Source organism: Stegostoma tigrinum, chromosome 19, assembly GCF_030684315.1.
Source record: "Stegostoma tigrinum isolate sSteTig4 chromosome 19, sSteTig4.hap1, whole genome shotgun sequence".
Classification (NCBI taxonomy): Eukaryota; Metazoa; Chordata; class Chondrichthyes; order Orectolobiformes; family Stegostomatidae; genus Stegostoma; species Stegostoma tigrinum.
This window is the reverse complement of record NC_081372.1, coordinates 34,914,915-34,940,817: the sequence shown is the minus strand read 5'-3', so window position 1 is coordinate 34,940,817 and position 25,903 is coordinate 34,914,915. Positions and strand designations below refer to the sequence as shown.

The window sequence follows — 25,903 nt, the reverse complement described above, 5'->3', positions numbered from 1 at the left end:
TGAAGGAGCTGAGGAAACTGGGGTATAAATACACAAGGCAGTGGAGATGGCAGAATTAGTTGTGAAATTATAGTAAATAAGACACACAGGATCATGGCTTTTATGTATTAAGGCATGGAATATAAAAGTTAAACCTCTGTTTCAGTCTCAACTGCAGCATTTTATCCATTTCCAGACATCACATTTTAGGAATTTAGTGAAGAAATTGGAGAGAACACAGACATGCTTTAATAGGGATGAGAGAGCATACTGTGATGATCTTTGACCCAGATGCAGTACAGTAAGGAAAACCAATAATTTATTTAGTAGTTGTGTGGATTCCGTAATTGTCTTTGATAATGCCTGGAAAAGGCTTTTAAGACTTCTTTGGGAAACCTATAATTTATTTGGTAGTTGTGGAATCTGTAATTGTCTTTTTAAGACTTTTAAGAGTCAGCATTAATTGAAAAGAGAACAATTGTAACTTTGTTGAATAAAAGGGATACTAATCCATGTGATCAGGTGACAATTGCCCTGGAAGCTGTATCATCAGAAAGAAAGTTAATATGTTGGTTTTCCCTTACTTCTGATTTTCTTGTAAATAGTCCCAAAGCTTCAACAATCTTTTTATTCACGAATACTTAAGAGTAATTGTCCACTAAAATGTTTTCAATATTTTATATTTGGTGACTATAACATTTTAACTTTGATAATTACATGATATCAGTCATGCATTATCAATTATAACATTGCATTAACTGAACTAAAATCATTAACATTTCAGTATGTAATTAAAGCAGTTACTATGTACATAATTATTAACATTTGTGAATTTAGATTTTTAAAATAGAAGCAGATGGATTTGGTTTCAGTTCCGTAAAGGTCTTTTAATTTAGAGGTCAAAAAATCATTGGAAAAGTGAGCTAAATATATATCATTCATAAGCATATAATGTAGTAAGTGGATAGCCAGACATCTGTAATGTTAACTGATATAATAACTACACTGCTGCATTTATGACACACAGAAGAACTAATGATAACTGGACACTTGGTTCGGTTTAAGTTTAGTTTAGAAGAATCAGATTTCAGCTGCATGCTAGCAGATGAACAGTTTCGTCCGAGCAGAAGGATTTTAGTTGTGGAGTCTAGAAGCTGTGAGACTTTGCACAAACATGTTTAAGCTGCTGAACTGTAAAGTGGTTTAGGTGGTTGGAACTGGAAGAGAATCTCTAGGCCATCAAACCTGGAAGAGGTCAGCTAAGTAAGAAATTAAAGAGTTAAGTAGAAGTGAAACTTTATTGGGATTGAGCATCAATAAGGATGTAGCTGGGAAAAAAGGTTGAAACTTTGTTTTCCTGTCTATGTGTATATAGAGCTTTTCTCTGTTTTCATGTGTGTAATAAATTTGTAAAGAACATTGATAGCTTTGTGTGCATACGTTCTGTGATTAATTTCCATGATAACCAACGGAAAAAATTAAAATTATGATCTATTAAGCCAGGTTTCATTCTGGGATCTGACTTTCCTCGTATCACCATCAACTGGGATCATAACAAGTGCACTTGTAGTTGCGTTTCCGATATATGAAACACTAAGCACTATTAAGTGCGATCACATCACAATATTACATTGCAAATTGCATAGTACATAAAGAAAGATAACAGCTTTATGGTTGCAGAGTTATGTTTGGGGACACTCAGTATCTTTCTCTCAATTTGTGAGAAGCCAAATATTATTTACAAATGTCCATTACAATTTTTTTAACACCTTGTTGCTAATTCATGCAATGGACTGTCATGCTGACAGAATTATGATTTTTCATGAGCATTCTTCCCACCTGGATCAAAGAAAACAACTGCTTTCAGGCAGGCATATTCATTATCATCGATCTGAAGCTCTTGAAATGTTTGCACCAGTTCATCCAGAATTCTAGTTGCTACACGGTTTATTTCCAGCTCTGGGCAATTGCGGGGAATAATGTAGTCATTGCCTTTAGAGATAAAGCAAATAGCATAGATTTTATAGATGTTCTTCCAATATTTTGATCGGATGTTATTTTAGTTTAATGAGAAATTCAAAGATATAATAACACATAAAGTGAACAAGATGAATGATTTTACCTAAGAGCAGAACATCTTTATACATCATGGAACGTTTTGCTGCCCCAAGCAGTAAATGCTCCCCAGCATGGGCTCGCAATAAGGCAACCTATTCATGTAAAGCACAAGGCAATTAATCACTCTACATTCCTAATAAACAGCATTTTTGATTACTGTAAAAATTTATGAACTTTGCTACTGGATATCTCATTGCCTTCCTTGAATGCACATATAATCTATGATTAATTTCTCTTTAAATTATTTTATGGCCTTTGATTCACCAGGTTTTTAATCTAGGCATTTTAAAGTTAGAGTTAGGCCATTTGGACTGACATCAAAGAGCACTTTTCACACAAGTAGCAGCGGAAATCTAGAACTTTTTCTCCCCAAAAGACATTTTAAGGCTCAGATTGGTAAATCTTTTCAAGTTTAAGGCTAGCAGGAATAAGACACAGAGCTGGATCAGGGACACTTTAATTGAACAGTAGAACAGGCTAAGACAACTGCATTTATGAATTCTATGTTTAGCTTTCTAGGAAATACAAAGTGCTACAACTGAGATCTATTCCAATGAGGAAATAGTGTGGTGACATGGGATGAATCCATAGACTTTGCTAACTTTTTCCATTAATGCCAGTCTATATTCAATTTGAAGTTCTATTAAAAGTGAGCCAATTAAAATCTCTTTCTCTGAAAAGCTAGCTGTTGGAACAGCCTGTGCTGAAATTTTGTCAATGTGGTTTCTTGGGAACAGATAAAGCATCTGTTGCAGCACAATCTGTTCTAATTTCAGCTTCTTCCCAGTGTTCACTCCACCGAAAGGACCGGCTTAGTTTGATCAATGCTCCAAATTGTTCTCTGATTGAGGAATGAGCTGATACAGAAATATATTTATGCAGTGACAGAATCATTGTGTTCACTCAGCATGGGTTTTTCATTTTTAGCACCTGTTTTAAGGTATCCTTTTCATTCCATGTTAAGTTGGAATGTTTGACAATGCAGTAATGGCATATCATTTACAAACGGGGCAGAATACTGCACATTCCAGCACATCTGACATGGCTGAAATCATCTCTAATCAACTTTAATCATCTCTATTCAGATTTTTTTTTAAAAGGCTTATTTTCTTTTCCAGTAAATAATTCAGACCTAACTTTTGAAGTTACATGATCATCTTTGTTTAGGCTTTGCTTCTAGTTTAGATCAAGCACTGAACTTGCTGGATCTGGGCCAGATGGGGAGAGATGAATTACTGCACAACATATTTAACTGAACATACTGAGTAGGAAAAGCAAAATAAACGTTTATCTTTGAGTTATTTTGGGAATGAGACTATTCATCAGTTAAGAGGAGGAAGTGACAGGAAAGAGAAAGAGAATGTCATTGTACGCATGTTCATGTGTGTGGATATTCAGATGACACACTTTAATATTTTTGTTAATTATGATATAAACTCTAAGATCAAGACAGAAAAGAAAGCGCAAAGAACAGATGAAAAGGTAGAAAGTATAACACAATGGCACAACCCCAGGTGTTTCTAAACCCTGAAAGTATCGGATAAAGTCTAATGCATGAGTGGAATTGTTGGAAGTGTGACAAAACGATCCTTCTAGCACTTTCTGAAAATGTGAAAAAAATGTTTTAGGAATCTGGAATTATCTAGTTCTTTGGAACAGAAACGCTGATGTGCTCAGCAAATCATATGCTTAACAATGAGTGACTTACTACTTTATTTGTCCAGCGTTAATGTTTCTCACATTTGCATTAAGTTTAATGTTAAACTGCAAACAATGTTGTGTACAACAACAAAATGCTTAAACATTAACTTGAAGGAAAAAATTGTTAATGAGGAAAGTTTTGCTTTCACAGTGAATTTTCTATTAAGATCACAAATGACAGATTTAGTATTACCTGAGGCTACAATTTAATTGTCGTAAACTTTCCTTCTGGCTATTTCGCCCAATCTTCAACTCGACTCACACTAACCATTCTATTTCTTGACCTGGGGAACTTTGAGTGCATCAGCTTCTACAAATGTTACTATGCAGCCAACTATAAGTGTGAGAGAGTGGTTCAGCATGCTATTAACATCGCCCCACAAACATATGAACGAATTTAGGAACTCAGCGGGATCACAAGCATGACAGGGAAGGAAGAAGGGGGTCTAACTCGAGCAGTGCTAGCCCAAAATTAGTAGGATACCCCATCAAGCATGTACTGCAGCTTTGTCATAACTTTCAAGCTCTTGAAACTCCATTGAATATATTCAGTTGCCGCAACATCTAATGATGAGACCGTATAGTAGTTGAGATAAAGTAGGGATTTTACAGTGATGAATTTTCACATAAAAATTGACTTCAGTAGCAAAATGAGTATATAGAGGTCCTGAAAATACATGAATCTGTGTGTTGGCTATGTGGCATGTAACCTTATTTGATGATTGTGGTAGACTTTGCGGGTTTTGGGATGTTCCCTCTTTTGCATTCTAATGGTGGATCTATATGATGGGATGATTATATGGATAAGGAGAATTTATGTTCTTCTCACTTTCAGCTTGCAATGCTGTATAGCAAAAATGTGGCCCCTTTAGAATGTTCCCTCTGAGCTACATAGCCGTATGTGCACGCAGTCATTCTGACATTTCATGCATGGTGATCGGTGTCGGCATACTGATTGTGGCATGGCTTCTGATTCTGGAAGTTGCTACCATGCATGGACCTCGAAGGCCAGCTCAGCTGGTTAGAAAATTAGATGGAAAGTTGCCCTTGAGAGCCCATAGGAACTCAAAGAATGTTTAGCAAGAGGGATACATACAGTTTGCAGAGAGATATTGATAGGTTAAGTCAGTGAGTAGGAAGTTCACAAATGGAGTGTAATGCAGGAAAATATGAAATTGTTCACTTTGGAAAAGAGAACAAAAGAACAGAATGTTATAAGCTATAATGTAAACAGACTCGGGTGTTATTTGTACATGAAACAGAGGAAGCTAGTACATGGCTGCAGCAGGTAATCAGGAAGGCTAATGGAATGTTGGCCCTAATTGAAGGGAGTTGGAATATATGAGTATGGAAGTCTTCCTGTAACTGGACAAGGCTCTGCTGAGACCACATCTGGAATACCGTGAACAATTCTGATCTCCTTATTTAAGAATATGCATTTTTTTTTTGAGGCAGTTCAGAGGAGGTTCACTAGGATGATCCCCTGTATTGACGGATTGTCTTGTGAGCAAAAGCTAAACAGTTTGGGACTCATTGGAATTTAGAGGTGAACTTGTTGAAACATATAGGATTCTTTAGAGGCCTTGACAGGATAAATATTGAGAGGATGTTTCTCTTCATGAGAAAGTCTAGGACCAGAGAACTTAGCCTCAGAATTAAGTGGAACCAATTTAAGACTGAAATGAGGGGGAGCTTTTTCGCTCAGAAGCATGTGAATCTTTGGAACTCCTTGTCACAGAGAGTGTGCTTTACATACATTTAAGGCTAAGATAAATAGCTTCTTAATCAATGGGGGAGTCAAGGGTTCTGCAGAAAATACAGGAAGTGAATCTGAGGAATATCACATCAACCATGATCCGATCAAATGGCAGAGCAGGCTCAATGGGATGAGTGGCCTCCTCTTGTTTATATTTATCATGTCCTTTACACTCTATCTATTTTACTTTTCATTGATTTCAAATGAGCCCACCTTTACAATACAATAATGTTGTTTTCTCCTCATACATTCTTCCATAATATTTATCATGTCTCTCTCCATGGGATGTCCCAAAGCATCTTTAATCCTTGTCTTTACTTTTTGATTGGAGGCCAGAAAGAATAATATGGGACCAGCTTGGACTTTAGATTTGTCTTTTATCACCACAAGACGGATTCTACTCTGTATTGTCAAATGCTGTACTAATGAAAATTAGAAACATATGGACTTCCTGGGGACTTTTCCAGCACCTCTTTTTATTGATAGTGCCATGGAAAATTATGTAAATACTGTTATGGGATTTCTGTGGCCTTTCTGTCAACATTAGAAAAGACTAGTGGGAGAACCCACGTGGAAATTCACCTCTACCTGTTGTTTTGGGCAATCTGACTGGTGATTCCAATTCTTGTTACACCATTGTGTAATTGTTACATCAGTGGGTCACATCTTACAATGTTCATTGTTTTCATCAGTATTACTGAAGTTGAAGCATCTTTCAGTTGTTTTTCTATGTGAATATGACCTGGATTGAGCCCATATACACAAAGCACTGAGCCTGAGAGAAAACTTTGAATTAATTATTCTGACAGTTCAACTCTGCATTTGTTGTTGAAAAGATAGTTCTGCCACTATTCATAAGTTAAATCAAAAGTTAACTCAATTGAAGTCAAGGGAACTTGACTTCTAGTGGAACGAGCAAAGAAAATACCAGAGAAATCATCAGGTCTGACAACATCTGTTGAAAGGGGAACAGAGTTAATGTTTCAAGTTTGGTATAGCTCATCTTCAGAACCCCTCTCTCCACAGATGCTGGCAGACCTGCTGAGTTTCTCCAGCATTCTCTGTGTTGGTTTCAGATTTCCAGCATCTGGAGTGTTTTATCTTTATTTGACTTAATGTGAAGTTAAGTATTAATGCTGTTCCACCTAATATAAGTCATCAGGTGATGAAAGGCAAGATTCATAATCTATAAACTGATGCAAAAGTCAATGCCACCAACATAACATTGTTCAGCTGTCAAATTTTAAACATCTGACTAAAAAGTCAACATAAAACTGGATTAATGAGAAATATTACAAACCTGATCATCCAGTGGTAACTCACAGAAAGCTGGGATATATTTAGCCCACTCTACCAAGACCAAAAGCTGCTGTTTCATAGATTCACATATGTCACTGATCACTGCAATCTTTTTAGACCTGATGTCACTGTTTATCACTGAAAGAGGAGATGAGATCTGGAACCACAGAGGATAAAAATGACCATTTAAAGTACTGAGCTCAATTTTATCATTTTTGTCAGGATGTACAAAATATTATATTGAAATTAATTTGTATTATTTCATGTGACAACATTTTGGTTGCATTCTTTTTTGATAAACAATACGAAGAACAGCCATTGTTAGTCACTTCAGAATGTTTGAATACAAAGTTGTAAAGGGTATTAATAGAAAAATTCAAATTATTATCTTTCCAGAAACCTCCTCAAGTTGTGGAAAGTCCAAACTTTAAAGTTAAAAATATTTTAACTAGAATAGGAATGTTTCTTTACCCTCTCACTTTGAGCCGGCAAATCATATTCTTAAAAATAATTTATTTCCGAGGATTGATAAACTTTCTCATTGCTGAAAAATTCCAGTTGGAAGGAACATGTACACGCATTGCATCTTTTCATGTCACCAAAACAGGCAACAGCCATGCTCTGGCTCATTTCTCAGGGTAATTCCTGACCAATTAAAGTCAACCTGCTGGGATTTAAGTTCAAATCAAACTTGTCAGTCGTTATGTAACTGATGCATTCTCCATAGCAACGTCTCTGCAAATCACTATCCACTTGCCAACCAACCAAAACTGTCTTCTCAGGGAGTATAAAAATGTTGATATCTCTATACGTTGGTATTTCTCTTAACAATTGCGTTGATGAATATGAAACCAAAAGTTTCAACAAAATGTGTCTTTTTTTTAGCAAAACTCGAGTTATGTGCTATTTATGACTAATTATATTTCCAAACAAGATTATTCAGCATAAGTAGGGATTGCCCTTGAATTTTTGGTCCCTTGGAGGAAGCATGGAAAACCACTTCTGTTGTTGATGCCACTGGTTAAAATTCATTAAATTAATATTCCATTTTACAGTAGTTAATCCTAGAGCTGGAATTTTGATGGAGTTCAGACTGGCATCTAAGAGCAGGAGCACATCACTTTCACTGTTAAACCATGTTCAACCAAATGTTTACAATGCTCTGCATAAGGGAGTTGGAGTCTACGAAATTTCTGCAATCAGGCATTGTTTCTCTTTGGTACAACTTCGTATGATTTCAGAGCCATGGGCTGGATAAAGTGTGCCCCTGCCAGTCTTTGGATGGAGGATATGTAGTAGACGGCGTGGAGTCTGAACACCTTCCCAACTCATCGCCACAATAGAAGTTGGTGGGTGCCAAAATTGGCATATGAAAATAGATATTTACAGGTCAATTCAGCTAGTTAGCAGCTTCCTAATGTTAATTTGAATGTGATGCTAAGTCAAGTGAACCTCATAGTAATAAGCAATTGTGATGACATCACATAGGGTAGATTGCCAATCACATTAATGTATTTTAACAGATCGTAAAGGAGGAAATAAAATGCACCAATCATCTTTCAGTTTAATTAAAATTTTATAGTGAGCAAAATAAATCATTTGTTCAAGCAAGTGGGCAATCAGGCTGAATCTGAATTATGAAAAACAAACTTTTAAAAGATATAAAATGTGAGGCTGGATGAACACAGCAGGCCAAGCAGCATCTCAGGAGCACAAAAGCACAAAAGATATACATATATTTATTTTAACAATGTGATTTCTTTTCATAATGGAGAAATTTAGCTTTATACAAATTTTTATTTTTTCAGACTGAGTAGGATTGCTTTGCAGCGGTTGTAGATTTAGTGCATTGTTATTATCCAAGTTACACTTCATTCAACAAGATGTAATAATTTCAACGGTTTGCGCAGTGAAATTAATAATGCAGGAAGGCAAATTCCTGTCAGTCAGTGGATAAATGTAGACGCAACACCTGGTTCTCCATATTTGACTGTGCATATGTGGACTTCAGAATTTGCTGTCAATTTCAGAGCATTAATGGAGAGGTCTGATCAGATTTGCTGCATTCCTACCGTAAAATCCAGGTCAGTGTCCAGAAGAAAAAACTTCAAATTTTACAACTGTTACTAATACTGTTGTAAATGCAGCTTTTTTTTATTATAGTGGGAGTCAGACAATGTGATAGAAAGGATCAAGTTTTGTTTTAGTGTCCGGTCCACTGGGAACACGTCTACTGTCTGAAAATTATTTTGTTAATTTTTCCTATCAAGCATATTTTAAATCCAATTAATAAAACAATCTGAGGTCACAACCTTTGGGATTGAAAGATACTTTCCTTAACTTTTCATTTTCAAACATGGCATTACAATTGCTACAAATTACCCATCCTTAAAAGATACATAGTGCATTGGTGAAAGTTTTCCAAAAGACTCAAAGTACTGAGGCAAAACTTCATGTCAGAAGATAACTTACTGATTAAGAACTCAGTTATTTAAGGCTGACTTAAATACGTCATGTGCAAAAAGCCTTCAAATGAATGACAAGCCAGTGACCTCAGGAAATAATTTAAAAGTAAATGATTATTTGTCTGGTTAATCTTATATAAATGGCTATTGTGAATGGCTATATCTACACTAATTTATTGGGAAAAAAAATCATGATAGTTTTGCCTAAATTTGTCAATCTCTATTTACCATCGCTGTTGTTAATTTGCTAGCATGTTCTACTTTGTTATTTGTAATCAACTTTCTCAATTTCCAGTATACTAAAAGCATAGATTATTAATCATAAAGATGTGTCACTTATTTGGTAAGTAGCTGGAGTCACTTATGTTAAGGACAATGACAAAAATTATTCCTGTATCATTTCTCATTGAAATAAAACTATGGATGTTGCAGAACAGCAATGGTATGTTGGCTATACTAAAGGTGAACAGTTGAACAACCATAGTTCAGAAAGTTGTAGGGATATTTGGTAAATTCTGATAGAGGAATAATTGTAAACAAGAAGATTCCTCTTCTCCACATAAATGTAAAGATTCTCTTGTTGAATACTTGAAAAATTTGTCATCTTCTGATTTTATATTAGTTGCAGCACAAATAGGTAGATGGTTAATGCAACTGCAGGATTTATGATAGCCATATTTATGTCTTTGATATATGTTACTATCAAAATTTTCAATTTTGTTTTATACAGTTTAGTTTTCAGGTAAGTATTTATTATGGCTTTAATTATAGCTGAACCCGTAATCACATTTTTTAGATCTAAACATCCAAAAGAGCAAGAAATATCCACCTGAGTACAGATGAGAAATGATGAATACAAAGAGAAAAATACACTGAAGAGAAAAAATGGAATAATAAAGCCAAACAGATCATAGAAAGAGAAATGATAAATGAAACTAGATAAGAAATCATTGCTGAGGTAGAAATTGTAAGTTTTGGATGTGGTGTGCAGGAGTTGGCATCGAACTAGCCAGCTGCTGTACATCGCTCCTGATTTTTGGTTCCGCTGATTTCATTCTGTCTTGTCATCATCCCATAGAAAGAAAAAGAGTGGTAAGTAAGGAATATTAAGGTACAATAAATATTAAAATGGAGGAATTATATATGTTTACAAATGGATACGATTAAGTTAGATGAATGGGCCAAACTTTTGCAGAGGGATTTTAATGTGAAAAACAGTAAGGTTATCGATTTTGGTCAGAAGAACAAAAAGACAACTTGTTAACTAAATGGCAAGAAACTGCAAAATGCTTTGCTGCAGAGGGATCTGCTACCCTCATGCATGAATCACATAAAGCTATTATGTTCATACAGCAGACAATAAGAAGGGCAAATGGAATTTTGGCATTGTTAAATGAATGGAGTATAAAGGTAGGGAAATGTTGTTACTACTGTTCAAGACATTGCTGAGACTGAATCTGGAGTATTGCGACCAGTTGTGGTTCCCTTACTTGGGTAAGGATGTAATTGCAAAGGAGGCAATTCAGAGAAGGTTCAAAACATTAGTTTTAGAGATGGAAGGTTGGTCTTTTGAGCAGTACAGGTGCATACTCATTAAAGTTTAGAGGAATGAGAGGAAACCAAATTGAGGTAAATAACATGCTAAAGGGGATTGAAATGGTAGATGTAGGATGGATGCTTCCCTTGGTAGGACAATGTAGAATGAGAGGTCATCATTTTAGGCTAACTGGTTACAGATTTAAAATAGAGACAAGAAGAAATTACTTCTCTCAAAGACTTGTGAATCTGGGGTATTCACTACTCCGGAGTGTAGTGAATACTGGGACACTGAATAAATTTAAGGAGGGGATTTTTAACTAGTAATGAGTTAAAAGATTATGAGGCATGGGAGGGAAAGTGGAGGTGAGGCTGAGATGAGATCAGCCATGATTGAATTAAATAGCAGTGAAGAGAGGTTGACTGAGCTTGGTCCCTTTTCATTGGAGAAAAGGAGGAGGAGAGGGGACCTAATTGAGGTATACAAGATAATGAGAGGCATAGATAGAGTTGATAGCCAGAGACTATTTCCCAGGGCAGAAATGGCTAGCATGAGGGGTCATAGTTTTAAGCTGGTTGGTGGAAAGTATAGAGGGGATGTCAGAGGCAGGTTCTTTACACAGAGAGTTGTGAGAGCATGGAATGCGTTGCCAGCAGCAGTTGTGGAAGCAAGGTCATTGGGGTCATTTAAGAGACTGCTGGACATGCATATGGTCACAGAAATTTGAGGGTGCATACATGAGGATCAATGGTCGGCACAACATTGTGGGCTGAAGGGCCTGTTCTGTGCTGTACTGTTCTATGTTCTATGTTCTAAGCTCAAGAGGCTGAATTGCCTTATCCTGTTCCCAGTTCCTACAGTTCTTATAGATTTTATGTTCTAATTTTAAAAACAAATAAATAAACAAAGCATCAAATAGAAACCAACAAATTATCTTTTTAACGCATGAAGAGAATGGAATTCATCAAAAGCTATTGCCATTGCATTAAATTAGAAACAACTACAACTGATTTTCCCAAGTTTTCGGATGAACAACGCAGCTCCATCACTGTTCTGTTAAAGAGTTGACTTTACATCTAGAAACCTATGTTTGTTTATTAAAGGAGTGTAAGCAAAAGAAGAAGGTAAGCCTCATGTGTTTACTGTTTGGCTAGTAAACAGAGATCTTGGCTCCAAAGCCTATTTTTCAACTGCATCTCAGTTGGCATCACATTCAGCTGAGTCAGAATGTTGTGGATACAAATCCCATTCCAGAAACTTGAGTACAAAAATTTAGATTGACATTTTGGTGCAGGACAAAGGAAGTGCTGTACTGATGCAGGTGGCTTCTTTTCACTGAGGCATCCTAAAGTTCAGGTTGATATAAAAGAACACGTCACATTTTGAAGATAAACATGGAACTTATCCCGGCTGGTGTGTTCAATATTTTACTAACAATAAGCATTGTAAAAAATAGATTTTCCAATCATTATCACATTGCACTATCTTGGATTGTGCTGTGGACAAATTGGCCGCCATGTTTCCTACATTGCAATACTGAATACCGTTTAAGCAATATTGCTCTTCATATGTTGTAAGACACATTAGAACATCCTGTGGTTTTGAATAGTGATACAAACATATACATTGCTTTTCTTTTCACAGATAGCAACAATAATTCACAAGGAAAGACACGTATTTGATAAAATAATAGTTAGATAAGCTAGGATTACTGTACCTGACGAGAAAGAACCTCTGCTTGTATAAGTGCATTAATTGAAGGCAAACTGCTGTCCTCATAGCTGGATCGCCTCGTACTTATCCTGTCTCTTTCATTCTGCACAGCTAGAATGAAGATGATTTGTTCAAGGAACTTGTACTTTATAGGTGTACATTTAAAATATTATAGCCTTGGAGCAATCAAACAGTTGTATGTTTACATTTAAAAATCAAAATATTTGGCATTTGAAGTCATGTATATATCATTGAAAGTATAAATATGATCGAGTTGAACAATATAGTAAAGAATGAATAAATATTTTGACAGTTAAATATTTCAGAACATTTCTATCACACTGCAGTGAACTGCAGGGTCCAGTCATCTTTAGATTTCCCTTGTATTGTTTTTATCAACAAATTCCTGATACTAAGTGATACTGGGCTGTAGACTACATTTTATATGATCTACCTGTGGCTTATAACATATGGTGAAAAGCCTGAGATTGAATGTGATGTCATCACAAAATGGAAGGAAACCTTTGGTAATTGATATAAATACATAATGAATGATCTCAGAGTTTATGGAGTAATATTGTCCTTGGATACACCCAGAAATTTGGCAACTCTGTATTACCTTTACATTGCATAAACTGTCCAACTTTAACATTTTCACCAATAGTCTTTGAGATTAAATATTCCTTCACACTGTTCCAACAGAATAAGAATATAACTTCAATCTATTCTCAATACTGCTGACACTGCTGCCTGCCAAGGGGTCCTGATGGAATTCTTATGAGTAAGTGGGGCCTGCAGCTGACCTTGAGGAAAATTTGCACAGAAATATTGCTTGGGAGGGGACAGAACGTCACTTAGAAGAGCCTGATGAATGCAGCAACGAATAGCCTATGGGAGATCTTAGCTCTGATGGAGAATTTCAGAATGTAAATGTTCAAGCTGAAATAGAGTGTGGATAAATTGCAACCCCCAACAGGAAACTTTAAGACTACAAAAATCCCCTGGCAATTATTGGCAACAGCATAGAGAGGCAGCATTAAAAAAATGCAGAAAAGAAGTAAATGTGTCGAGAACTAAGACTCTGCTGTCGTTTTCATGAAGTAACAATTTGTAGCCATGGTAACACTCGCAGAGACTAAAGGATGGAAACTAAGATTTGATCAGAAAAGCGTCAGTAAATCTTGTGCCTAATATTTACATTGTATCTGCTGTTATCCCACCCAATTTGGAAGGGGTATACTCTGTAAAATTCAGACCTCTTTGTTTCTTCCCATTTGGTGTAACATATTTGTGGCTGTCAATGCCCATGTAACCAAATAAACTTGTTGGAGGATGTATTGGACAAGTCCCAAAAACAAGTATGACGATTGTAGTGCATGATGTCTTTCAAACTACAGGCATTAACTTGTAAGATTCACAGCTTATGGTTACACAGCATTTAGTCACTGAAGAGTTTAGGTTAGTTGTTAATCTATCCTAACCTTTCAGTTTGGATATCAAGTAGAGTTGGTAATGGAGCCTTTTCTATGTGAACTCTACATAGTCGATGGTTCTGTAATATGGAAAGTCCTGTAATCAAAGGAAAGTGTATATCATCTTATTCCTTGTAAAAGAAAAGTGGCTAGCTGTCTTCCAGTGGGGAACATCAGCAACTCCCATATGCATGGCAAACTGCAATGTCCCGGAAATATCTCTGGCCCCAACCTGAATAACACTTGAGACATAAAAATTAGTCACGCAATCACCGCCACAAACAATGGCAATACGGTTGTTGCCCTGGTCTTGTGTTTCATTTATAACTACAGGAAATGATAGATTTTCAGTGATTACTGAAGCAATGAAGTCTCAGGCATTGTTCTTCACTGAGGTTCAGGCATTAGGATTGCTGTTGAACAACCTTGAGTGGATATATTTTCTTGCTGAGAGCCCTTCTCCCTTCCTTCTCCTCTCTCTTCAGCAGTCTGTTCTTTATTGGCATGGCCTCTGTCCATTCTCCAACTAATGCTGTATTCCATAGGGAATGCTTACCAGTGCAACCATCAGCAACTGATTTTTGCAGATGCTTTCATGTCCGTAAAAAATTTTTTGGCACCTTTTGCTCTTTCTGTGGATTTTTGAAACATTAAACTATTGTTAAAATACATTTGTAGATTTGTAGCAATTGCTGGAAGCAATCAACCAACACTTAACTTGTAAATGGTTGATGGTTCCTGTTAATAGTGCTGGTTGGAGGGGACTGGGGTATGCTCATGCTGTTGAAAGTGTGTTTAGCTACATGAGGGTAAGAGAGGAAATGAGCTAGATTTTCAGGGATGTCCTAAAATGGTGAACAGATCCACTTGCAGGTGGTTCTCCCTCAAATCAGCAGCTCTCAATTGCTCTGGCAATGGGGAGGAGAGCAGCATTAAACACACAGACAATACACTCAAACTCAGCATTTGAGATTGGTGATGAGTTCAAACAGATACAGTTTCTGCTGTTCCAAGAGTCTTAACTCTCATTGTGGAAGTCACAAATTTAGGAGAGAGGAATGATCTATCTTGCAGGATGGGAAAAGTCTGCTTAATTGATATGATCTAAACTTACTTAAATCCCTAGCTCTCTAAAAATAACAAGGAAGTGACAGCTGTCAGCATAGCATGAACTGATTGGACCAAAGTGTCTGTTTCTGTGCTGTATGACTTTATGACTCTGGTAAAGGATGGCCCATTGCTGAAGTATATTGATTGACAGGCACTTAGTGGAATGTCGAACAACTTCCTGTAATTTCAATAAATTTAATAGCTAATGTTTTATATGGGCTACTATTTCAGCTCAACCCAAATTAATGCTTAGGTGAATTTCAAAATCTTGACATTAATTTATCTGAATGCACTCTGAATTCAGATTTTGATTAACAATTCAAAAAACTCTGAAAGATTGATTGTTTTTGGTGTGACAGATTGAATAGAAGTTTATTTTGATAACAGATTGACTCTTTGAGTTGATTTAAAATCTTTGTATACATTTCATGAATGAGCTTTTTCAGTATCAAGTGTGCATGAATGAAAACTTTCTTAAATTGTTAAAAGTTCACTTTTTTCATCTCCACATGACTTCTGAGGTCTGCATATAGTGGACATTAGATGATTAGTTGTGGCAGTGGGATGACAGGTACCAGGGGGTTGTACAAGTGGCATAGAGACATGGAGGTGACATGAGGGTATGAGGTGGTATGGGGTATTTTAAGGCATTGGCGTGAGTGGTGAGGGTTAGTTGGACTAAATGGCATGAAACCTAAGTGAACCAAGGTGGACCTTCTAACCAGCCCATACAGGCCCTCACCTGCCTCCATGACAATCAAAATTGTCTCCAGGCGTGATGGGCTTAACCTGTAGGTTGGTTGTTTTGCCATGGAGCTAAGTCTGTTGATTTCCCAAGTTGAACTTTCTGCTTGATGATGAAAATATGACCCAACATTGGCTGGAGAATTGTGCTCCAAAATGGCAATAAAGGGGCCAACCAATGTTGCACTTTTATTGATATCTTAACTGACCTGTTGTGTTTTTCCTGCACATTTACTGCACAGAAGTTTAATACTTACACCAATTTGGAATTGAACATGACTCTTATCCACAAGTATGCACACATGCAATGAACAGTATTTGGATTTCTCATGATGCCCTAAACAGGGACAAATAACCTCAATTTCTCACCCATTATCTCCAAGAGGACTGTAGGCAGAATTCTGGGCAAGGATAGAATTTTTAAAAAACATAAATAATGGCAATCTTTCAGGAATGTATTGGTTGAACGTGATTTAAACCTGCTGCCATTGTTTATTTAATATTTTACATTGGTTAAGCTCACAATAACTAATGCTTTCAAAAAGAATGTTTCTTTCAACAGGAATTTTTGCTGAGCTCTAAATTCTCAGTCATGGAAATTCCCCACAATCTTATTAACTAACATATATAAACTTTCAGGGATTAAATATACACCAGCCTCCAAATTTTGCAATAATAGACTTTGAAGTTTTGTTCGAAAACCTATAACACTGGCATGTGTAGGCTGTAATTTGAGCAGCGTTGTTGGATAAAGGAATAATTGGCTTCATTATCGGTATGGCTGCCAATGTAAATAAAATGAAAGTGACAAATGGTATATCAACATTAGTGTAGAAAATCTACATAAAGTAGCTATTCAAACTGGACTTCAGATGACAGTGATGAACCATTTAAAATTTCCTCTTGTATAATTTGGACCCTTTATTCAGGTTACAGCGAGGTCATTAGTCAGGCATATGATATTCACAATAAAATATCTTGATTATTTACAAATAGTTAATGACACATCAATTGCAAAATCCAGTATTGTTGTACATCCATATAATGTGTATAAAATGTAATCGATTGGATACAATGAATAACTTTTATGAGAAAAATGCAAGAGTGCAGTCAACTGTCATAAAAGAAGTTCTCAAGGTTACGCATTGGTTTATCAGTGGAGACACTATGTTCAGTCACAGAATGCTGCTTTCTAAATGTTTACTCAGCACTAACTGGTCATGGACCTCAAGTAAAGTCTATTTAATATTAACATATTTAGGAAAAGATTCCAACAGACACTGGGAATGTCTTACTTTCATTTCCTTAGTTTCTGCTGGACTTGGGGATACAATAATACTGAGATGTAGAAATTGATTTGTAGCTGAAAGGTTTGCAGCAACAGGATGCATGAAAAGACTCCACAGACTTCAAACATCATTTTAACAAGGTCGGCTAGCTGTACATCCACATTTCACATGCTCAGGTGGCTCGTTGGTGAAATAACAATGAACACTGTGCTAGCTGGGGAATGAGTGCCCGTGGAGGCAGTTGGGACAGGAGCCAAACCAAGGTTCAGCAGAGATTTAAAGTACAGAAAAAGTGAGAATATTAGTGTTCTTGGCTCCAAATCATGGTATGCATTTTAAAAAGAAACAACTTTTCAATAACACTCTCAAACAAATTATTGAGAATTGTTAGTTCGGCTACAAGTAGACTTGTGTTGGCCTAATATTTGCATGCACTTGCAGCAAATTTATTTTTGGAATGCATTATAGATCGTAAACCAGACATTAGACCCCTGATTAACATATTCAACAAGTTTCAATTTCTCCATTAAATGGGAAGTGGCACAGTCCCAATTCTCTCTCTCTTCTACCAGATAGTTCCTGTACTGTTAGTGAAACACAATCACAAACAAAGTAACATCATTCCTAGGTATCCACAATTTCCCTTGTATAGTTTTATTTATAGACCAGTCAATTCTATACTTGCGAAAAGGAGGACGCAAGTGTAGAATTCAAGAAACTGGACTGTGAAGTGCTTAAGCAGATTGATATAAGAAGCAGGAAATATTAGAGGTTTTGCAGATTTAGATAAAAGTAGATAAATCCCCTGTCTGGATAAGATCCTGGGCTGCCATGGGCAATGAGGGAGGAAACTAGAGGCCCCTGATGCAATTTTTAATATCACCTCTGGCACATGGGTATTGCCAGAGGACTTAAGGATAGCGGATGTAGTTCCACTTTCCAAGAAATGAGGGAGACGCCAGGGAACTATAGACCAGTGAGTCTGTTATCAGTGGTAGGGAAACTATTGAAGAAAATAGCGAAGGAGAAAATCAGTCTCCAGTTAGCAAGACCGATTTTTGATCAGGAATAGTCAACGTGACTTTGTCAGAGAGAAGTCACGCCCAACAAATCAGGTGGAATTTTTCAGGGGGTGACCAACTGTTTAGATGAGGGTAGGGCAATAGATGTAGTTGATGTGGATTTCAGCAAGATCTTTGACAAGTTCCCACATGGGAAACTGATAAAGAATGTAAAAGCACATGTGATCCATGGTAACTTAGCAAGTTGGATCCAAAATTGGTTTAGTGATCGGGGACAGAAAGCTGTTTGTGTGACTGGAGCCCAGTGTGTAGCCACATATCTACAGGGATCAGTGCTATGTCTCTTATTGTTTATGGTATTCATAAATGGTGGATATTAGAAGGTGTGTGGGGGGTTGAGTGTGAGTTTTAAATAACTTTGCAGATGACACAAAGACTGGCTGGATGGTTGACAGTGAAGAAGGTACTAGGTGCAGGTGAGTACAAGCAATTGGTCAGATTGAATTTAACCCAGATAAATGTGAGGTGATATACTTTGGAAGGAGGAGCAAGCCAAAAAAGTACTCAATGAATGACAAGACTTTAGGAAGCTAAGAGGAACAGAAGGAACTTGGGATGCTTGTCCACAGATCCCTGAAGGTGGCAGGACAGGTCAGAATCACAGAATCCCTATATTGTAGAAGCAGGCCATTAGGTCATTGAGTTCACACTGACACTCCAAACAGTATCCCACCCAATCCCTGCATTTCCCATGGCCAATCCTGCACATCCCTAGACACAATGGGCAATTTAGCATGGCCAATTCACCTAACCTGCAAATCTTTGGACTGTGGGAGTAAACTGGAACACTCGGAGGAAACCCATGCAGACATGTGGAAAATGTGCAAACTCCACATCGACAGTTGATGAAGGATGGAATCAAACCCGAGCCCTGAGCGCTCTGAGGCAAAAGTGCTAACCACTGAGTCACCATGCCACCCAGATTAACAGGGTATTTAAGAAGAAATAAGGAATCCTTGTCTTTATTAGTCATGGCATAGATTATAGAAAGAGAGAGGGCATGTTGGAGCAGTACAGAACTTTAGTTAGGCTACAGCTGGAGTACAGTGTGCTGTTCAAGTCACCACACCATAGGAAGGATGTGATTGCACTGGAGAAGGTACAGTGGAGTATTGCCTGTGATGGAGCATTTCAGCTGTGAAGAGAGGCTGGATAAACTCAGGTTGTTTATTTTGGAGCAGAGAAGATTGAGGGGCAACCTGACAGAGGTGTTAAAATTGTGAGGAGGATGGGTAGGATGAATAAGATATAGCTGTTCCCCTTAGGTGAAAGGTTAATAACAAGGCTGCATAATTTTAAAGTGAAAGGCAGGAGATTTAGAAGGGATTTGAGGAAAACCTTTGCCACCCAGAGTGTGATGATTGTCAGGAATGCACTTCCTGAGAGGGTAGTTGAGGCAGGAACCTTTGAAAAGTAGTTGGATGAGTACTTGAAGTGTCAAAGCAAGTGTGTCTAGTGTAGGCAGTACTATAGTATATTTTGGTAGTACAGACTTGATGGGTAAAAGGACCTCTTCTGTATTGTATAATTCTATGATTCTATACATTGTGTTCATTTCAGTGGATAATGACAACAGCTCAAACTTTAGTGGCACAGAAAACTGTTTCCAAAAAGAGAATGAAGGTGGACACAGAGAGAAAATGGGAGGTGTTTCAAATCACAATGGAATGAAGGGTTCATTTTTGGAGACTTTGACAGAGTTTGAAAATGGCAAGGGCATATTGATTTAGGGATTTCTTGAATGCTGACATAGAATGACTGAAAACTGGGTAAAGGATGATGAAAAAGACAGGGTGTGAGTGAAGAACTAAGTCAATATCTGAGGCCTCGTGAAAATGATAGTTGGAGGAGATCATTAATATGGAATCAAAGGCATAGCAAGGTGAAGGTCTGATTTTTAAAATCAGTTCACAATCTAGCAATGAAGTTTTCCAAGGATTCTGGGGTTGAACATATCGGCATAAAATGAAGACACAGGCTGCTACAACTTGAGAAAATTATAACCTATGAATGCTGAAGCTGAAGAGCATAATTAGGAGACCATTGGAAAAGTCAAAACATCCCAGCAGTTTAGAAGATTTTGTGTCTGCAGTGAGCAATGTTTCATAGTTAAAATAAAATGTTTCAGTCATAGACTATATTTCCAGAAGGATACTTGTTCAAATTGGCAAGCACATTGAAATTCAATACATTTAAACTTAGCAGAAATCGGTGGTGATAGAATCAACATTAATGAGTCTTTTTAAAAATAATTATTTCATAGGATGTTTGGGCATCACTAGCTAGGTTAACATTTGTCTCCCAGCATCTTATTGCTCTTGAGAAGATGGTGGCAAATCATCTTCCTGAATCCACAGCAGTTCAGCTGGGCCCAGGGGTAGTGATTATAACATGGTCAGCCAGGTGGACCTTATAGAATATGAGTTCACTGACACAGGCTGTTAATCTGGTTCAATCAAGGAGCCCTGACAGACAGATAAAAATAGGAATGTCAGACATCCGACTCACTCTGAGAGCTTGAACTGGCAGAGCTGAATCAGGGTCAAGGGGGTCTCCACATGTAACTAAAGGGTGATTTGTTAAAGGGGTACTGGCCTCTGTGGAGTTATTTCAGTAGATGCACCAACAGTGCTGTTCAACAGGGGAAATTCCAAGCCTTTGCCTCAGCAATGGTGAAGAAATAGTGATATATCAACCAGTTAAGATGGTCTGTGGCTTGGAGGAGAGTTTAGAGATCGTGGCCTTTCAATGTAATTGATAGTGTCAGGGAGCAGTTTGTAGCATTGGAATGATTGCAGAGGGAGCCTGTGACAATGAAGAGATGGGCACAGGGTAGGTAAAGGAAAGTAGATGATACAGAAAAATACATGAATTGGAAATGTGGGAGTTTGGATGAAGGGAGCAAGTCATTTTATACTTTCAATACCAAGAAAGCAATGTTGTTATACCAATAGCAACAAGAGGTGCCTGGTAGGAAGGAGGTTAGAGATGTTATGATGGATAAGGCAATCGAACTTGCGGTCATATAGGAGTTATCTGAGCTTTCTGGAAAGATCAAAGACTGAGTACTGCATGGAGGCCGGGAATTTCAAAGGCCAGTCACGACTAAGAGTCAAGGACAATAAGGTGCAGGTGAAAGGTTGCGCAATCCAAGAAAGTAATCAAAACTGAGGAAGTTTTTTTTTGTCGACAGCCTATAAATTGATTGGAAGCCTGAGATCAATTTGGAAGGCTGATGCATTTTTAGTGTCTGTGTAGATGTCTGTATGTGTGCATGGTTACACCTATAGCAAAATATGTCCATTTAGTGACCTTGGTTAGAAGTGACAATAATAAAATATTTTGTTCATGGGAAAGATACAACTGCTAACACATATCTTTTCATTGATCAACATATTTCGCAATTTATTTGTATTGAAGAAAGGTTAAAATTCAGTAAAGTCTGGTAAAAGATTGAAAGAAGTTGGATGTGTTTAAAAATTTGCACTGGGCATTACTTTAAAGAGAAGCACCTGTGTACACAAATGATCTTGAACAGTGCTTACTGAACTAAATAGACACGAGAGAAGGAGGTCGCTCTGGTAACAGCTTAAAAGTGTCTTACATTTTACCAATAACTAAACTAATAACCATCACCGAACTAATTTTTACTCAGTTGAAGATTTAGAGATCTTGGCTCAGTGATCCAGCTATTGAAAATAATAAGAAGTAAACATAAACAGACAATTTGATTGTTATTGTGAGCCAAATGACACATGTTTTAAATTATTTGCTGTGAGTCCAATTGAAACTTTGTCCTCACCCACAGAAATATGAGTCCAAATAAAACCAGTTAATGCTCCAAAAATGGAGCTGAGATGATTAGGCACAAGCTTTGTTGATTGATTATTCATAACACAGACAGATTCTGTCGTACATGGTCATGGAGTCATTACAGCATAAAATGATATAATTTAGCCTGTTGAGTCCATGCCAGAAATTTAGGGAATCAGACCAGGAATGGCGGTCGGAAGAGATTTCTGCAGAATTTCTCCTCCTGTAATAAGCAATATACAGGCCATTACTTATGAATCTTAGTTCAGTATTCTCTTAAAGCTGACATATAGATTCAGATGGCAGGCCGGAAGGAATGTTAGCATTTGTTGTGAGATGCTGAGAAAACAAGAGCAGGGATGAACTGCTGAGGCTGTATAAGGCTATGGTCAGACCATATCTGGAATGTTGTGAGTATTTTTAGAACATAGAACAAAGAAAAGTACAGTACAGTACAGGCACTTCGGCCCACGATGTTGTGCCATGGATTAATCCTAATCTAAAAATAACTAACCTACATTCCTCTCAATTCACTGCTGTCCATGTGCATGTTCAGCAGTCGCTTAAATGTCACTAATGACTCTGCTTCCATGACTACCACTGGTAAACTATTCCATGCGCTCACAACTCTCTGGGTGAAAAACCTCCCTCTGACGTCTCCTCTATACCTTTCTCCTAACAACTTAAAACTATGACCCCTCCTGGCAGTCAATCCTGCCCTGGGGAAAAGTCTCTGGCTATCGACTCTATCAATGCCTTTCATTACCTTGTACATCTCGATCAGGTCACCCCTCTTTCTTCTCCTCTGCAGAGAGAAAAGTCCGAGCTCAGTCAACCTCTCCTCATAAGACAAGCCCTCCAGTCCAGGCAGCATCCTGGTAAACCTCCTTTGCACCCTCTCCAAAGCCTCCACATCTTTCCAGAACTGGACACAATATTCCAAGTGTGGTCTCACCAGGGTTTTGTAGAGCTGCAGCATAACCTCGTGGCTCTTAAACTCGATCCCCCTGTTAATGAAAGCCAAAACACCATATGCCTTCTTAACAACCTTATCCACTTGGGTGGCAACTTTGACGGAGTTATGCACTTGAACACCAAGATCCCGCTGTTCCTCCACACTGCCGAGAATCCTGCCTTTAATCCTATATTCAGCATTTAAATTCAATCTTCCAAAATGCATCACTTTGCATTTATCCAGGTTGAAGTCCATCTGCCATTTCTCAGCCCAGCTCTGCATTCTGTCAATGTCTCGCTGAAGCCTGCAATAGCCCTCAATACTATCAACAGCACCTCCAACCATTGTGTCATCAGCAAAAATACTAACCCACCCCTCAACCTCCTCATCCAAGTCATTTATAAAAACTACAAAGAGCAGAGGCCCAAGAACAGAGGCCTGTGGGACACAACTCAGCGCTGACCTCCAGGCAGAATACTTACCATCTACAACCACTCTCTGCCTCCTGTCAGCCAACCAATTCTGAATCCAGACCGCCAAATCACCCTGTATTCCATACCTCCTGACTTTATGAATGAGCCTGCCATGGGGAACCTTATCAAATGCCTTGCTGAAGTCCATGTACACCATATCCACTGCTTGATCCTCATCAACCTGTCTTGTGACCTCCTCAAAGAACTCAATAAGATTTGTGAGGCATGGCCTGCCCCTCACAAAGCCATGCTGACTCCCTTTAATCATGCTATGCTTTTCCAAATAGTCATAAATCCTATCCCTCAGAATTCTTTCCAAAACCTTGCTGACCATAGATGTAAAACTGACTGGTCTGTAATTTCCAGGGATTTCCCTATTCCCTTTCTTGAAAAGAGGAACAACATTTGCCTCTCTCCAATCTTCCGGTACGAGTCCTGTGGAAAGTGAGGAAGCAAAGATCTTCGCCAGCGGCTTAGCAACCTCCTTTCTCGCATCCCGGAGCAACCTAGGATAAATCTGGTCTGGCCCTGGGGACTTATCAATCTTAATGTTTGCCAAAATTTCCAGCACATCAACTTCCTCAATCTCGATCTGTTCAAGCCTGTTTCCCTGCTCCTCAAAGTTCTCATTCACAACAAGGTCCCTTTCCTTAGTGAAAACTGAAGCAAAAAACTCATTTAGGGCTTCCCCTATCTGCTCAGACTCCACGCAGAAGTTCCCTACGCTATCCCTGTTCGGCCCTGCCTTCTCCCTGATCATTCTCTTATTCCTCAAATAATCTTTGGGTCCCCTATCACAGGAAGGCTGGGGGTCTTTGGAGAGGGTCTAGAGGAGGTTTACAAAAATAATACTGGGGATGAAGGGCTTATCATATCAGGAGTGGTTGAGGACTTTGTGTCTGTACTCGATGGAGTTAAGAAGGATGAGAGGTTGATGTCATTGAAACTTTGAGAATATTAAGAGACCTAGATAAAGTGGATGTGAAGAAGATGATTCCACTAGTTGGAGAGACTAGGACCTGAGGGCACAGCCTCAAAGTTAAGGAACCACCCTTCAGAACTGAGTTGCAAAGGAATTTCTTCAGCAAGAAGGTGGTGAAACTGTGCAACTCATTGTCACTGAAGGTTGTGGAGGCCAAGTCATTGAATGTATTTAGGACAGAGATAGGCTCTCAAAGGAATAATGGGATACATGGAGAAGGCAGGAGAATGAGTTTGAGAAACATATCGGCCATGCTTGAATGACAAAGCAGACTCAATGGGCCAAATGACCTAAATCTGCTCCTGTATCTTATAGCCTTATGGTAAGTATAGTTTATGAAAGAATCAAGCCTCAGGATAAATGCTTCTTATTCATTCTGACTCATCTCTTTCTCTGAATTTAACTTACATTCCTTTGCTTTGTAAGTGCTAATTCCTTACAAGATTATAATTTCTTGGACGCAAGCTGATTTCTGGTACTTTGCATAATGGTCTATTCTTAACGTGCAGCAAAATTGATGAGAGATGGTCGATGTTTTTCACCATGAAGGTAATTTACAGTTACTGTTGCTGATCAGGAATGAGAGTGTTTCATCATTTTCTTTCTGTAACCCTAGATGCTGATGCTAATTCTAATGTCTCTTCTAAAGTCAATGAATATATAAATCAAGAGAAATGTAAAATGGCCTGCCAATTCACCATTATCCCTTTTATCATACAATGACAAAATTGAATACTCCTGGATGCCTTTTCTGGGGTGGTGAAGTAAAGAAAATAATTTCTGGCTGGAACATGTGAAAAAGTTCTGAGGTTGAGTGCTTTGTATATGAAAAATGTTGCTCTTTTTAAATCCAGAATCAAAGTTCAGTTTTAAATTTTTCCAACTGCTCTTGAGTAATATTCTTTCAACTAGCAGTACTTCTTGAGGTCTAGATTTCTTAAGCCTTAGAAAATTAAGATATCTTTTTGAATAATTCCTGTGAATAGTTTGAACTCAAGCTTTAAGAAGTAGAAGCTCTTTTAAAAAAAAACTTATTTCCAATTGGATATGTATCAGATCAGTTTAAATATATCTGCTTTATTTCAAGTTAGTGACAATAAAGTACTCAGTGGGACTGTTGTACATGAAGCTATTCTGCTAGCCAGGTTATCTTTACTGTATGTGTTGAATACAGAGTACGTCAGATTACCATTCTGTACATGTTTAGATTTCTGTGTTGCTTACATGTTTGAAGAGACACAGAGTTGTCAAGTATTGCAAGTCTAGCATATTTTTGAGTCTAGTTTACATTAGCAATTAGCAGTGTAGATTGACCATCCAGTAAATTCATTGGATGACCGGAATAATTTTCCACATTTTGGGCCTTATCTGACTCGAAATATGAATTGTGCTGCTTATAAGCAGTTTGGTATTTA

The 25,903-nt window shown here is 37.7% G+C and overlaps 1 protein-coding gene across 6 annotated transcripts in view; it reads right to left on the bottom strand.

The window, feature by feature from the left end:
- hnf4a (hepatocyte nuclear factor 4, alpha) overlaps positions 1-25,903 on the bottom strand; it is a 181,791-nt gene that overhangs the window by 13,211 nt on the left and 142,677 nt on the right. For all 6 annotated transcript variants that reach the window (XM_048550003.2, XM_048550005.2, XM_048550007.2 and 3 more), the window contains 4 exons: positions 12,573-12,679; positions 6,855-7,010; positions 2,102-2,189; positions 1,819-1,971 (listed from right to left, as the gene is read on the bottom strand). In XM_048550003.2, coding sequence (XP_048405960.1) covers positions 1,819-1,971; positions 2,102-2,189; positions 6,855-7,010; positions 12,573-12,679 — 504 coding nt within the window. The remainder of the gene's footprint in view (positions 1-1,818; positions 1,972-2,101; positions 2,190-6,854; positions 7,011-12,572; positions 12,680-25,903) is intronic.